This window comes from Macrosteles quadrilineatus, unplaced genomic scaffold, assembly GCF_028750875.1.
Source record: "Macrosteles quadrilineatus isolate MER2022 unplaced genomic scaffold, UCM_ALF_1.0 Scaffold_8__2_contigs__length_117827958, whole genome shotgun sequence".
Taxonomy (NCBI): domain Eukaryota; kingdom Metazoa; phylum Arthropoda; class Insecta; order Hemiptera; family Cicadellidae; genus Macrosteles; species Macrosteles quadrilineatus.
The window spans coordinates 8160572-8176238 of NW_026542601.1; the positions used below are offsets into that span (position 1 = coordinate 8160572).

The 15667-nt window shown below is 33.2% G+C and overlaps 1 protein-coding gene across 6 annotated transcripts in view; it reads right to left on the reverse strand.

Annotated features, from left to right (window-relative positions):
• The window catches only part of LOC128999640 (epsin-1-like), a 46365-nt gene that overhangs the window by 18972 nt on the left and 11726 nt on the right, over positions 1-15667 (reverse strand). For 3 of the 6 annotated variants that reach the window (XM_054426248.1, XM_054426247.1, XM_054426245.1), the window contains exons 2-5: positions 7915-8004; positions 3077-3166; positions 1870-2079; positions 962-1186 (exon numbers count right to left, since the gene is read on the reverse strand). In XM_054426248.1, coding sequence (XP_054282223.1) covers positions 962-1186; positions 1870-2079; positions 3077-3166; positions 7915-7974 — 585 coding nt within the window. In that variant the 5' untranslated portion in view covers positions 7975-8004. Of the gene's footprint in view, positions 1-961; positions 1187-1869; positions 2080-3076; positions 3167-7914; positions 8005-8866; positions 8947-9871; positions 9967-15667 lie in introns of those variants that run through there. The other 3 variants (XM_054426246.1, XM_054426251.1, XM_054426250.1) reach the window with 3 other exon arrangements.

Sequence of the window (15667 nt, forward strand, 5' to 3'; positions counted from 1 at the left end):
TTTAAATATGCTTAAGATAATAAAACATACAATAAACAGTTGTAATAAAACTTTACACTACAAAGTGTTAATTTTGTTTGTATGGAGTGTTTCTCATATAAATATAAACGAAAATTGCATAAGAAATTATAAAAAAAGCATAGGCCTAGTTCAGTTATAAATCCAGAGTTCCAAGAGAGTCCTCACGGGTAAAACTCAAATTCCTTTATAGTCCCCTCTCTCAGTAAATGGATCATTGAAAAGTTGGATTAGAAAATATTGTGCAAGCCTTACTAAGCATTTAACTCTATGTAGCTCTACCAGTATATATAAAACAGCTGTTGCTAGACTATAATGAGAGGGTGAAGGATGGCGAAAAGTAGGTCATGATGTTTCCTGAACATGGTGTGTTTTTACCCATAAGTACCAACACAGTCATTTAGACAGCTTTTGCGGGTTAAGAAGAAAAGTTTTTTTGTTAGTAAAAATATAAAACTGAGATGCCAAATGCTTTTAAACAACCAGAAACGAGAACTCACAGATAAGTAAATTTTGATTAGTAAATGTTGTAGATCAATTGTTGTAAAATGTTAGATGCACTCAAATTTTTACAAAACCGAAACTAAAACTGGTACTTGTCGGAAGGATACATACATGTACTTTTTATTTAGTATTTCACTTGCAAGTCCTTTTATCGCTTTACAGCAAACTGAAGAACTTACGGGCCCCTCGCCCACTATACGATTCCGGTCGTACGACAGAGTGTCGGACCGACCTCATTCCATTAGTGAACCATTGCATCTTATGAGCGCTCGCCCACTGTACGACAGTCCCATAAATGGCAACTGGTCATTTATCCGATGTGTCGCAAAGTGGGCGAGGACTACACATACGATAAAAATATCGTACAACACAGTGTCGTCCGAAATCGTATAGAGGGCGAGGGGCCATAGGCATTAGACTGAAACCTTTTTCAACTCACCAGTCCAGTGTCGCTTCCAAAGCCTGACGCTGTTTGGGCAAATCGTTCTTTTGCCTTTAACGCTCTCGCTCGCTCGTTTCTTAGTCGTTCTTCGTCCTTCAGCAGCAAGACCAGCTGTTTGGCCTTCTCTCTCACATTGATACCTTGGTCCTTTCCTTCTTCTACGTACTGGAAGTCTCGCAGGGTTTGAATAGCAAAGATGTTTTCTTTGCATTGTTGAGCAACCTGGAAAAATTATAGCAATTAGAATTGATCATGGGAAACCTTGGTAAGTTAATTTGATCTTATCAGATGGTATGATGGAATAAATTATTGAACAGGTCAACTGATCAACACTATTTTAGTATTTAGGGTAAGATCGGGCGGGTTGCATAATTTTCGATGACTTCCGTGACACCCTGGTAAAATCAGTGACTTCTGTGACCAGTGTAAACACTCTGTTAAATAGGTAAAGCCGCGTTTACATGAGACCAGCAGGCAGTCCAGCTGACTGGCGCCAGCTGAGTGTGTAAACTTATCTACAAATAACTGTTATCGTGGTATTAGGTTACTGCTAGAACCCTGTTATTTAAAAAAACTGTTTCATTAAAAGCTGCTTCCTGATAACACAATTTGTTGAACAAAAACTATAACTGTGTTATAATTCTTAGGGTGAAATGGAAAATGTACGTTTTATAACGAAATCATTAGAATAACAGTCAACACGATAACATGCAGGGAAATAACAGACAGTTCAGTAACGGCGGAGAAATAACAGTTTAGCTTGGCCACGGTAAATTGTCATTTCATTCCAGACTGACAGATACTGTCCTGGAGTTAGGTTATTAAAATAAATGGTTACGATAACCTGTTATCACTCAATAACATATAAGTGACCGAAATATAACGATAATTTCCATATATAATACCTTCTCAGAGCCAGTTTTGATGAGGTAGTCCAGCAGCACCAACGCCTTATAAACATGTCTCCAGTTGCGACCGTGGTCATTTAGTCGCTTCCAAACCATCTGCATGATCTCCGTGAAGGCGACCACGTTGTACGTCAGGTCTGCAATCTCTGACATCAGCGTGGAGCTCGGGCCCCAAGGGTCATTGCTGGTCGCCTCACGCACTTTTACCTACAGTGGCAATTTGAAATTACACTTGGCACTTGATTATTTAAAAGATTACATTTTTACGTAAATATGTTTCCTAATACAATTTAATTTGATCTGTCTTAGAGTATCTATTTGAAAATAATATGCATACAACATTAAGAATATTATTTTATACCAACTTTCATTCACATGTTTTTTTTAGATAAAATATGAGTTTAAGCTAAATTTTTCTAGTAAACTTGTTTTTTCAAGAGATCCTTTGTACACTACTAAGTTTCAGACTTGTGAAGTCCATCGTCAAGGGTGACAAAACATCAGGTCTTTTTAAAGTGGTTAGATCTGCCGGTGAAGTTGTAGAACACACACGACACAAACACAAGACAAAAATATGATAAACAAATATAAATCTGAAAAATTCGCCAGTGTTATCACGGGAGACATGTTCGGTGACGCAAAAGATGAATCAAGACTCATGTTATAGCCCGTAGATGATGTTATGTCTCTCCTGACCTTCCTTAACCTAGGCTTCTGTTGGGGTCTCTATTATCTCCGTCAGCTGATAGCTCCATAGTTTTATTGTAAATGTTGGTCTAGAACAATAACTTGTCATTTAACAAACACTAGGGATTTGTTTTACACAATTTATATATTTTATACTTTCAGTTGTGTTCATGTAATCACCTTTATTGCATTGGTGGAGAGTTTCTTAATATGTATTTAAATGTATGGTTTATGGTTTAAATAAATTAAACGGTTTGCATAGGGAGATGTGATACGTTGGTAAATGTTCTTTGAAATGTCCTGAAAAGGATCGTGAGTTTTGGCAAATGTATGGACGGATCTGACCAAATCGGATAGATGGCCTGATGTTTTTTTTCATACCTGATGATGGAGGTCTGAAACTATAGTGTGCATAAAGGATCACTCAACAAAGAAAGGTATGTTAAGCCATTTAGTGATCCAGAGGCCTAGGAGAGGTCCTAGGGGCCTAAGAGGGCTATTTAGTGGAGATGTATACCTGGGCTCCAGAGTAGTTGTGAGCCAGGTTCATGATGTTCCGTCGTAAACCTGCGACGTTGACCTGCATCCCTTCTCTTTGTCTTTTCATCTGAAAACAAAATTCACATCTTCAAAGTTAAGAACATCCAAAGCCTAGAAGAAACACACGGTCACATTAATAACACTTGTAGTCATCCCCAACATGACTTGGCCTGGTTGCTGTTGGCTATCTTCAGGGCTTATACTACTAAACATGAGGGACAAGGTGCGACTTTAGACTATATATATAAGGGGGCCAAGTTGTACACCATAGTAGTATAATTAATTAAACACATGATAGAGTTCATTTTGGTTTTGCTGAAGTTTGATGTTGTCTGTTTATTTCTCATTATTCAAGTTACATAAAAAAGAACGGTCTATTTTTTTAAATTTCTCGGCCTCTGGAATAACTAATAGCTAAGGAGGGGGGGGGGGTCAAATTCACCCTAAAATAGAAACAGCATAAATTTTTTTTACATTACGTCAGGCTAGATTACATTGCAGCATTATCATCACTTGCATAAAATCCATTGGTGATTTGAATTCAGGGTCTCAGGGACCGAGATCTTGCGCTCTACCACTAGACCAGCCAACTCACCCCTACAGTTGACATTAATACACACAAGTGTTACCAAACATGAAACACTAATCATGAGCTGCAGATTTTATAATAGGATGTGATGCCTACATGTGAGGATAGTCACATAACATTTACTACAGTAATCTTTAGAACCTAATTAATTCAGAGTCAAATTATAATATTGCTAATTACTTACATACAACTAGGTAGAACTTTGGAATACGATTCACGCCTTTACAGTTGGAAATATTAACAGTGATAACAAATACAGTTAAGGTCACACTATCTAATGAATGAATTGTGGCTAGGAAACAATGACTAATAATCAATTACAAGGAAATGTTTCATAGTTTATTTTATAACAATGAACTAGTAGTGCTTCATATGAACTGATTTTTTAAAAACCTCAAAAATCTTTACTGTCGTAAGCAAAAGATTTTTTGATTACAAACTAACTTAATTATTTTATAAGTTATTATGAGATAAATAAAAGATAATTTTTAAATTCTTTGAGCCGCTTATTTATCTCATCTTTATTACTAAAATTTCAAAATTAATATCTAGGAGGTTTTGTTAAACACATAAGTTACACAAGGGTGAGTAAAAACTAGCAAAATGACTAAATAATTAAGAATCATGTCACAAATAACCCACCAATCAGTCAGCTTTCATAATTATAGTTGCTGGTTCAATCATAAAATACCCCCGCCGCAGCAAACCTGCAGACTAGGCGAATTTCCATTTGCCTGATTGAATTTACACTAAAATGTCTCCTTAAAAATTTACATTTAATCCATATTTAAATAGTTTAACAAGTACTTGGGTTTGCTGCAACAGGGAGGGTAAAGAAATGTTTTTTTTTGTAAAATGTTAATAGTTTAATCTTCTATACTTATAAAAGGCAAAGCCCTCACTGACTCACTGACACACTTATCACTAATTCTCCCACTTCCCATTTACCTAGGAGGCTGAAATTTGGTACATTGATTCTTTAGGCATTAAATAGGAAAACTAAGTTGTTTTTATTCTGATCGGACTCTCGGGCTCCGCCCCAGTGGCTCTGGAGTTTCCCATGTTAGCCTTATGATTTTTCATATTTAAAAGGAATTAATGAATCTTAACAGCTGTTTCAATTAAACAAGTTGGTTCTGTTCTATGATGTTCAATTGCATTAAAGTTACAATGATTACCAACAGGGTGCAGCACTATTATTTATTTTAATTTATGACAACAGCTAATTTGCAACCAAAAGGTGAGTGAGCGTAGCGAACGAACTTCAACCTGGAGACGAGTTAGCGTAGCGAACGAGCTAACCTGAAGGCAAGTGAGCGCAGCGAACGAGCTCCAACCTAAAGGTGAGTGAGCGTAGCGAACGAACTTCAACCAGGACGTGATTGAGCCATGCGAACGAGATCATCTTGAAAATTAAGAAGTTAAACGGGGCAAAGCCCGCGGGTACAGCTAGTATGAAATAAATGCATTTTCCAAATTAGATCAAAATATGTTCATAAACAAGCAAACTACAACAGTTTACTTTTCTCCGTAAGAATAACATAGGAATTTTTAATTTATAATATTTTGGAATTTTCTCGCTAACCATTAGGCGCATAGTAACACTTAGTACTAAGTTATTTGTTTTTTAAGCTCTACAATATGGTTTGGTAAGAATTTGCAGATTTTTTTTTGTTTTTAGGGTCAAAAATGGGAAAAACCAATTTTTACCCCATAAAATCCCCCATAAACACCCGTTCCTGTAGTCCAATCATGCTGGTTCGAATAAATGTAGGTTTACATGTTTATACCTAATTTCATCAAAATCGGATAATTTTTGCTTGAGTTATTGTGCTAACGGACACATATAACGGGTGGACCGATGCTTCTAGGTGTCGAGATTGCTTCGGCAAAAACCTCAAACAAACAAACCCAACAAGCAAAAAAAAAATATATATAAATATATCTATATAAATAAAATTAGAGTTTTGTCTGTACATTGCATGGAATCAAAAATGTTTCGGTTATTTTTCCATTTCATACAATAGGAAAGCCGAAACGCATGTTATCTTAATTTCTGTCTGACTGTCCGTCTGTAACACTCAAAATGGCATTTTACACTCTCTTCTCTGGGAAAATGAATGAGATTAAAGAGCCTTTTGAGTTGTACACAAAACCTTAACATATTGGGTACAGCTCTTATCGGTTTGTGGAGTCGTAAGTGACGTGTTTATGTTGCTCTAGAAGGCCGATAACCAGCTGTGGGGCTGAAAGATTTAACTCATATAACAATCGCTAATGCAAGCTATAAAAGCTTTAAAATTCACATCCACAGGGCTGCAAAATAAATAATACATCATTTAAACATATATAAACTACTTTTGCAAAATAAAATTCAAACCACAACAAAACATTGAGAAACTGTTACCATTTGATATCAGGGAAAAAAGAGGGGTCAGGGGAATTATAAATATTAGATCAACAGTAGAGTAAAGCTGGGTTTTCCTAGGCGCGGAAGTGGAGCGCGGAGGAACACGGAGAGCGGACTCCACTTGTCTTAGGTAAATTAATGTTACTGTTTTCCTAGAAGCGGATCGGAATCCCATGTCAATCGTTTTTCTGCTCTCCGCCCTCCTCTTCCGCGTCTAGGAAAACCCGGCTTAAGAAGTCAAAGCCAAAATGTATGTGTGAAAGAAAAATAATTCCCTAAGCACAGAGAAGTCATTGTAAAGCTGGTAAAAGAGAAAAAGTTTTACAAATATAATTTGAGGATTTATCAGTTAAATGTTTATGTAACGGTAAATTTGATTTGCTACAACTTTCATACTTTTCAAAAAGTCACTTGCATAATAGAGAGAGATTTTAATGAAATTCCTATTATGAGAAATAATTCTGGGATAATCTTTTACTAGTTATTTTTCACTACTGGAGAAGTAAACTACAACAACGTAGAACAGTGCTTGATAAACCCGATTTCTTTTTAAACTTGGGAATCATAGAACACTTTAAGCTACCTATAGTTTTGATAACAATTCAACATCTATTTTTGTTGTTGTTATTTTTTAGGAAAGTACCAAAACAATGACTTAAGCACAAAAAAAGTCTGCATAGTTTAGATGTTTTTAGTGTTGAAAAAGCTATTTTTGAAGAGGTAGACTTGAAAAGTGAATGTATAAGGTATTGGTATAAGGTTTTTTGATAAATATAAATTTGAATATAAATGTTCTATGTATATAATTTAAGTTAATAGACTTTAAAGCTTTTTCTTAATCAATGTAAGTACATTATCAGCTAGGTTACTGTTAAAGAAAAATCTTAAGATGAGAAATTAAAATTTCTTTATAAAAAAAAAAAAAAACTATGTTAATCTATATTACATTGAAAACCAAACTGTTGCCAAATCAAAGAATATACTTTTTAAATTTAATTGGAACTTTTAAGTATTGCTAACTGTCAAAAAACTGTGTGTTTTTGTGGAGTTTAAATAATATTGATTTGCATGTGTTCTGTAGACACTTGAAAATCAATTGTGTTACTATCAAATGGTTAATTAATAAAGCACACGTAAAAAAGAAGATTGATTGACACAACACATCGTGCAGACCAGCCTGGCAAAAGGCACAACTGTAAAAAAACATATTTTTTTATTATTTAAAATATTTATTTCTACTTTTCTCATTTTTTTTATAAATTGTTGGATTATTATCTAACCAGGTTCCATTTAAATTTTAGAAAATACTAGTTATTTAGAAATAATATTAAGTCCTGTCTGATAACAAAGACTTTATGGACCAATTTCATATCCATAAATCAAAAGTGTTAATTTTGGCTTTGGTTTTGAACTGTATATACTTGTAGCTTCAAGTGAAATTAGTTACACTTTAAAATATGTATTGAATAAATTATTAAATGTTTTTGATATTGTTTAGTATTAATAATATAATATAATATTGTTTATGTTTAATAGACCTCAAACCTTTCAGCTATGGACGATGTTCTTTAAGCGTCATCAATATTTTTGTACATACCAAATTTAAGATTTTATAGTACTTATAGAAATTGATTTGACCTTAATGGAGTAAAATTGGATCTTATAAGAACATCAACTTCCAGCTTAATAAATTAAAATGTTGTCTGTGGACCTAGAATAACAATATTATAAAACAGATCTTTAGTTGGAAAAAATTAGTTAGAAAACAGTGTTGTGCCTCCTGCAGTTATTTGTGTTTAAATCAATGTTTTGATACCTTTGGTTTGGCTTTGGCTGTTCTTGGTATGGAAGAAGCAAGGGCAAAATTGAGATTCATTTGCACTCTGGCATCACCTTAAGGGTAGGTCTGAAACAGAAATCACGCTTTGTGGTCAAATTTCAGATTTTAAATAAGAAAACTTTCGTGTTTTGTGCCAATAAATACATTATTTTGCAACGCATGTCTTGTCAGAACCATAATACTGTGCTATGATTAAATCCTGATTGATAAGTATATCAAAATTAAAATAACATTCAGTTATGTAAGTAATATTCAGTAAGAAAGTTGGAGAAAAAGAAATCTAAGTAGGAATAAGAGAGGAAAGGAAGTGGTTAATTTATACTGATAAGTTAAAATCAGCAACTGATATGATAGACTACATCTCTGTGATGACATCTTTAATTACTGTGCTTTAAAGCGTATATAGAGCTAAAGTATTATTTACTATGTCGACCGAAACTTCGTAAACTTTAGAAGCTCGTTATATATTAAACAGATATTTTGATCTCCTTTGAGGACAAATTTATTGTTATATGTCGTTTCCTTAAATTACTTTCAATGCCTAATTCATTGCTTTTGCCTTTGCGTGTTTTAAATATCAATTCAATAGGTATAGTCAGTACATTGCATCAGGGCTACACTACACATTACATACTAACACAATCCTAACAGAAATTACAGTAGTGCAAAAATATGTCTTTTATAACCTAGTCAGTTAATGATGCTGTACGACAAAAAAAAAATAGTTCAGCACACAGGCTTAAAGCATTTTTTGACCCCTTACCAACAGAATCACGATGAAAATTAAATTTACAATCCTGACGTTTTAAACATTTTACAAATACTCAACCCAACTTGACATCAAAATAAATGTACAATTGAGAGCTACAATAAAAAAACTACTAAAACCAAACCATCAAGTTTCGAAAATGAAATACCGTAACCATACCTTTTCAGAGCCGCTAAACTGTTTTAGGTACAACACTTTCTTGTAGGGGACCACCAGGTTGCGGCCGATACGAACAACAATAAGTGTCGCACAACGTGAAAGCGCACAGGTACGGCTTCAACAATCCGTTTACAAGAAGCCTTTGCCTTGCTAACCAAATACACAGACCATGGGTGATCGATAAAGGTCGTCATCTGTCCTCTATCACAATTTACGTCAATGGGAATATTTTTAGCAAAAATGTTTACAAAACAATTTATCAAACAAGAGAATACTTTAATTATTGGTATTTTGGTGCCACACACAAAATGACAGACAGAAATAGAGATAAAGACTCATTTTGACTTTCTTAGGCTATGAAACGAAAAAATAACAAAAACTTCATAATTATACGCAACATACAGACAAAACTGTAATTTTATTTATACTAGAGGTTGTCCGATAGTCAAAAATTCAACCGATAATATGTAATGTACAGACTTCTCTATTTTCACCCTATCTGTAAATAAAACATAAACATGTGATTGGAATTTCTTGCATTTGTTTTGATTTTCTGTTTTTATTGCGTTGTTATTTCGTCACCAGCATGGCAACCCATGTTAATTATTTTTAATTTATTTTTTTGGGTTTATTTTTTAGCTTATTTTAATTTATGAAGGGTTCTGCACATCTACAGGAAAATATCTTTCCAACAGTATGCGTAGATTTTCTCTGCACACAAGTTTAGAAAAATTGTTTTAAAGAGACATGCTTGCTTATTAATTTTTAGATAGATAGACAAATTGGAAAATTAATTTGTATTATTGTTTAAAAAGGTTTAAATGTAATATAGTTTGTGTAAAAAAAGATTTCTCTTCATTTAATGAGATATTCTATGAAGCATTTAGATAAAACATATCAAAAACTTAAATCTCTTGGAAATTAACCCATATTCATAACTTAACGTAAAAAACACCTAAGTTTAGACTTCTATTTAATTAGCAGTAATTAAAAAAAAAAACTTACAGCACTAACTACAGAAACCACCTTGCTAGATAGAAAAGTTTCCGTCATGTTTATAGATTCCAGTCTAATTACAAAGTTATAAACAAACCGATCACCAAGAATAACACTTTTTAGATAAAATAATATACTGATAAACTATTTAAACTTAATCACACAGTTTTTGTGCAATTTGAAACAAATTAAACTCTAACGGAATACCAGAGATGCAAGCTTATCTTAATGGACACAACCAAAGCTGTGACAGTCTTGTCTAAAGACCTTGACAAAAATCAGCTGATAACAAGGCCATTCAGTCTTTCATTCGTAACATGTGCCTTAGAAAACAGATGAACAGTTTTGGTTCTACCAGTTCTACTAAAGTTGTTTTTGCTGTTACTAGCTCTTGCTTTAATTATGAGCATAACTAAAAGTTTATAATTAAATTTATAAGTTGAAATTATAAATATTCCCATTTTTTAGATTTTCTGCCATTACCAGCTCAGGCTTTATAATGTTTGTTAAAATCATGAGCTTGGATTTTATAGTTTTACAAATTCCAAGTTTTAGAGCTTTTCTTCTGTTACTAGCTCATGCTTTAGTAAGTTTGTTAAAATTATAAAAGAGCACAGATTTATACGAGTATTTTAATGAATTCCTGGTTTTAGAGCTTTTCATCTGTCATGCTTCAATATATTTGTTAAAATTATAAATGGGCATGGATTTACATTCTTTACAAATTCCTGATTTTAGAGTTTTTCTTCTTTTACCAGATCATGTTGTTAAAATTACTACCAAAGATTTATATTTTTACAAATTACTAGTTTTAGAGCTTACACAATGGATACTCAGTGTTAGTAAATTACTTTAAAATAGATATAAAATAGTTTTGGAACTTTCACAGTAAGAAACAATCAATATAATTTATATTTGTATAGAACTGAACTGCAAAATCAATACTATGCACAGCAGAGCGATGACATAGGCAATATGGAATGTATGAATCATTGAATGAACAATGCAAGGTAACAAGCAATAAAACTGAATGCATCTTCTTATATAGTATTTTAATTGGTTAAATCAAGATGTTTTAATATTTAGAATAGATCTGTACAAGAATACAGTACCTTCGTAGAGCATACTTCAGCCTACAATTTAAAGTTGCTTATTTAATTTTTTTTTTTTTTTATAAAAGAGGTTCATAGTTTAAAAAATCAAAACTTAAATCCAGGATTATTATAAAAACAAAGGCTCGACTACAACTAATGTTTGCTGTTTTTCCAACATTTTAAACCCTAGCAAGCATTTCCATAAACAAACAATCCATTTCATTTATGTTATTATCTAATGTTGTTTTAATGCACATCAAAAATTCTTTTTGGAGTTTGGGTTAAACAAAGATGACAATAGTATATTTTGTACCTAGGGCCGAAAATGAGGTTTTGCCGGCTCGAGACAGCTTTTAAAAGATCGAGAGCTGCAAAACCATTTCGGTCTGTGGTAGGAACGCTATTTTTCACCACACTATACCCTATTACCATTATTCTCCACAATAATAATGCACATTGATAGTCAACACAACTACAACTTTAAGGTTATGGTGTGAAGAAATAATTTGAGGAATCAGCAAAAATATTAATAAATAGTAGCTAGGCAGCGGTGACCATAAAACTATTCTATTGCAATGCTATGGATTGTGTATTTAATATGCATTCATGTTTTAAGAAAGTAAGCAGGCAGCTGATTTTGCGGCCCTAGGGATGTAAAGACCTGCTCGGTCCCCAAATGACAATGACAGCTGGCATGGCCAGCAAAACGTAGCTTTCAGCCACCAATTAACGTATGTAAAACGGCTAAAAACATCATAGTGTAGTGAAAACACACTTTTTTTTTGTAACATCTAATCATTCTTTGCTTTATTTTATTACATGATGAAAACTACAACTTGCTCTGTTAATGGTATCATAGTATCCATATTAATTAAACGATATCTCGCTAATTTTTTATTGGAAATAAAAATACCAAAATTGTTGAATGAATGTTGACATAGAAGGTCCAAAAGTTTATTCCTCTCACAGTACAGTAGTATAAAAACAGAAGAATAGTTCTCATAAGCTTAACAAGGTACAGTAACTTTGAAACCCCAGAAAATGGAGCCCTAAGGAATTTGTCGATGAGCTTCCTCGGCATATAGAACAGTTACCAAAAGTTTTATGGAGATCATATAGATAGCTTAGAAAAACCTACTAACATACATCTGACTTTGCAAATATTAGAAAATGAAAAACGTTTTGCAATAAAAAATACAAAAAAATGGATTTTCTAACAGAGGTAAAAATCAATCAGGAAATAACATCTGACTTTATTACAGTCAATAACAAGTGAATGTTCTTGTGTCAGTGCTCCACTCTTATCAAAGATGTTATCAACAAACATGAGTTGCTTATATCACCAAGTCTATACCTGCTATTGATCTTGCTACTTATTGATTACAACCATCATTCATGATCATATCAACAAAAAAACTTAAGCAGCTAAAGTCTTGATTTGTTGAAGTTGTTTTACAAGAAGAATAGAAGTATACATAGTACGAATCCATTTTCCTTAAAAGCTTTACAGTCAAACTCAGACTATCCAAATTGGAAATCAGGCCGATTTGGATACACACATTTGGATAGGCTGGTATATGTATGTACCTGGTGAATTAAGCAAAAAATATCAACATACAAAAAATATGAATGTAGTGAACAGAAAATCAGGTTTAACTGTTAAGAAAAATTTGTCATAAAATTTAATTATAAGAGTTAAATTAAATACTGAAACTACATGCAAACAGTTAGAGACTTTGACCGCCTAAAGATAAGTACATCTATAAGTGACATTAAGGAAGTCTTGAACTTAAAAGAATTTAGTATTCTTGGATATTTCCTATTGCTACAAAAAGTGTTAGAAGTATAAGTTGGTCGCATTAAGAATACGGAAACTAAAAGAAGTTTATGGTCAAGTAATTTAAAACTTTAATGACACAACTTTTTTTTAAGGTTAGAGTATCAAATAATTTCTTGATCAGCATTACAATTATAAATTTTAAATGGTTTAAGTTGACGGATTAAACAAAACTGTTTAATAACCTAACAGTTCAATAGAGAACTGATCTATTTGCAGAGGTTAAGCGCATCAATTTAGTTGAGTAGATTGCCACAATAAGATACTTCAATTGATCCCTACAAAGTTTACAGCAAACACAATCCACAAAATAAAACATCAATAATGTACATTGAGGTAGGAAGAAGAGTAGCCAAACAAATCAGATACAAAGTGTTGTCCCAAATGAACATTTTATGGTTCAAAATCAGGAAAGATGCCAAACAAATTTTGAACAAAATATACAAGTGACAATAACATAAGCCAGAGCTGTAAAACTACATGTGCCACTGATGGTTTAAATGTAATAGTTACAACAACAACAATAATATCAGATGAATATTAATGATTACCATTAATTATTGTTTTGTCAAAGAAATTTAATGTCTGTCAATTTTGGCATGATAAAATAATTTTATGACTAAATTTTCAGCATTACAACAAAACTAAATAACAATTCTGTGATTTTAGCCAGTCAACACATTGGTTAGCTGCAAAACTTTTAACATTTCCACCGGAAATCATGTTATAAATTCTTGATACAGGAAGCCTTGTTTTATAGTAAACAGCTGATTAGTTGATTTGGTACAGATTATTGTATTCCCTTGAATAACAATGGTAATATTCTACAGGGCAGTAGATACCATAATATCCTACTATATATATATATATATATATATATATATATATAAATGAGAAAGTTTAGATGTATGGATGTATGGATGTATGTTTGTGACAAGTGAACGCGAAAAATACTGGTCGGATTGAGCTGAAATTTGGCATGATGATAGCTCACATTCCCGATTAACATATAGGCATATTCTTATTTCAAAAATCCTTTCGGGCTCCGCCCCAGTGGCTCTAGAGTTTCCCATGTTAACCTTATGAGAAATGGAATTATTGAATCTTAACAGCTGTTTCAATTAAACAAGTTGTTTCTGTTCTATGATGTTCAATAGCATTAAAGTTACAAGGATTACCAACAGGGTGCAGCACTATTATTTCTTTTACATTTATGACAACAGCTAATTTGCAACCAAAAGGTGAGTGAGCGTAGCGAACGAACTTCAACCTGGAGGCGAGTTAGCGTAGCGAACGAGCTAACCTGAAGGCAAGTGAGCGCAGCGAACGAGCTCCAACCTAAAGGTGAGTGAGCGTAGCGAACAAACTTCAACCAGGACGTGATTGAGCCATGCGAACGAGATAATCTTGAAAATTAAGAAGTTAAACGGGGCAAAGCCCGCGGGTTGTGCTAGTATATACATACATTTTGATCAAATGTGTATAAAGCTGTGTCCACACTTCGGTGAACGTTAGTGACAAATATGATCGTTTGTACGCCAAACTAAAAAAAAGTTTGTTAAAAATTATTTAAGCTGTTGGACGGGCAAAATATGGTGTTCACTCTAAACTCAGTATTTAGGTTTTTCAAGTGAAGATAAGTGCGTAGGCGTTGGCATTTACTTGCTTGCACTGTTGTTTCTGTGGCATAATATACATTGTTAGCTATCAAGATTCATCGTCTCTGGTGGCACAGACAGTTATTAAGAAGACAATATGAATAATAGTGGGCAGCAGAGCAGACTTGTAAGCTATAGTTCGGGCGCTTAGAAAACGACCTGAGCGCTAATGCTAAACCAATGCTGGAGGAGGTTGCTTTAAGCGGCCGAACGATAGCTGCCTTTTCTCCAACTTTACTTGGATGTCGAAATCTGATTTTGAATTGCTGATTGAATGTTTTTTCGTGAACCAATTAGTGTGATGGATTGGCAGCTACCTTGAGGGTTTTGGCGAGTGGGGACTCTTATCATTCTCTAATGTAGCCTATTTGTTTAAAATATCCAGGCAAAACATATGAAACATTGTTCTTGAAGTATGTACAGCATTAGTTTGTGCATTATCTGAAGTCGACTGTTGACTGTCGAGTTACTGGGTGTCAAGTTTAAGGCTTTACTGTACTACAATATCAGATATAAGGGTGGTTATAGTATTATTTTTTAGATAAAATTTCAATGCTGAAAAAAGTTACCTCTTGGAACCAACATAGAAAATAAAGTTTTAGGGAAAATGAGTACCTATGAAGAAACATGTTTTGAAGAGATGAAGTAGCAGAAGGGAATCTCACAAGATACGAAACAGGAAGTAGGGAAGACTTCAATGTCACTAGAGTTGTAGTTGACAGGAATGTCAATATAAGATCAATACTCTGAAGACGCCAGTTTGTTGTCAAGTTGTCTCTTCTACTTTTGTATCATCGCTGTGTTTTATTGGTGAAAATAGTTCCAGAGGTATTGATACGTTTGTTTGGCAATTTAATCAATAGTTAAAATTTCAAACTGAAAGTCTACCAAGATTTATGGGAAAACTATTTAAAAATTAATAAAACCATAAAAATTGTATTTTAAAATAATATACAAACTAGAAGACACATGCTGCTCCGGAGTGTTGAAATAAATATCATACCCGAGAAATAATCAAAGATTTATGATTTTTGATTAAGTAGGTTATATAGTTTCTTGAAGTTAACTAATTAAAACGATCGACAGCTCAAATTAAAACCTACTGATTATTTTAAGTCCAAAACATAAACAATACTGATGCTATTGATTTTAATAATTATAGAAAACCCGTGTAAAAAAAATATATTTTTTAAGCTGAGTGGGACTGTAACTTAGA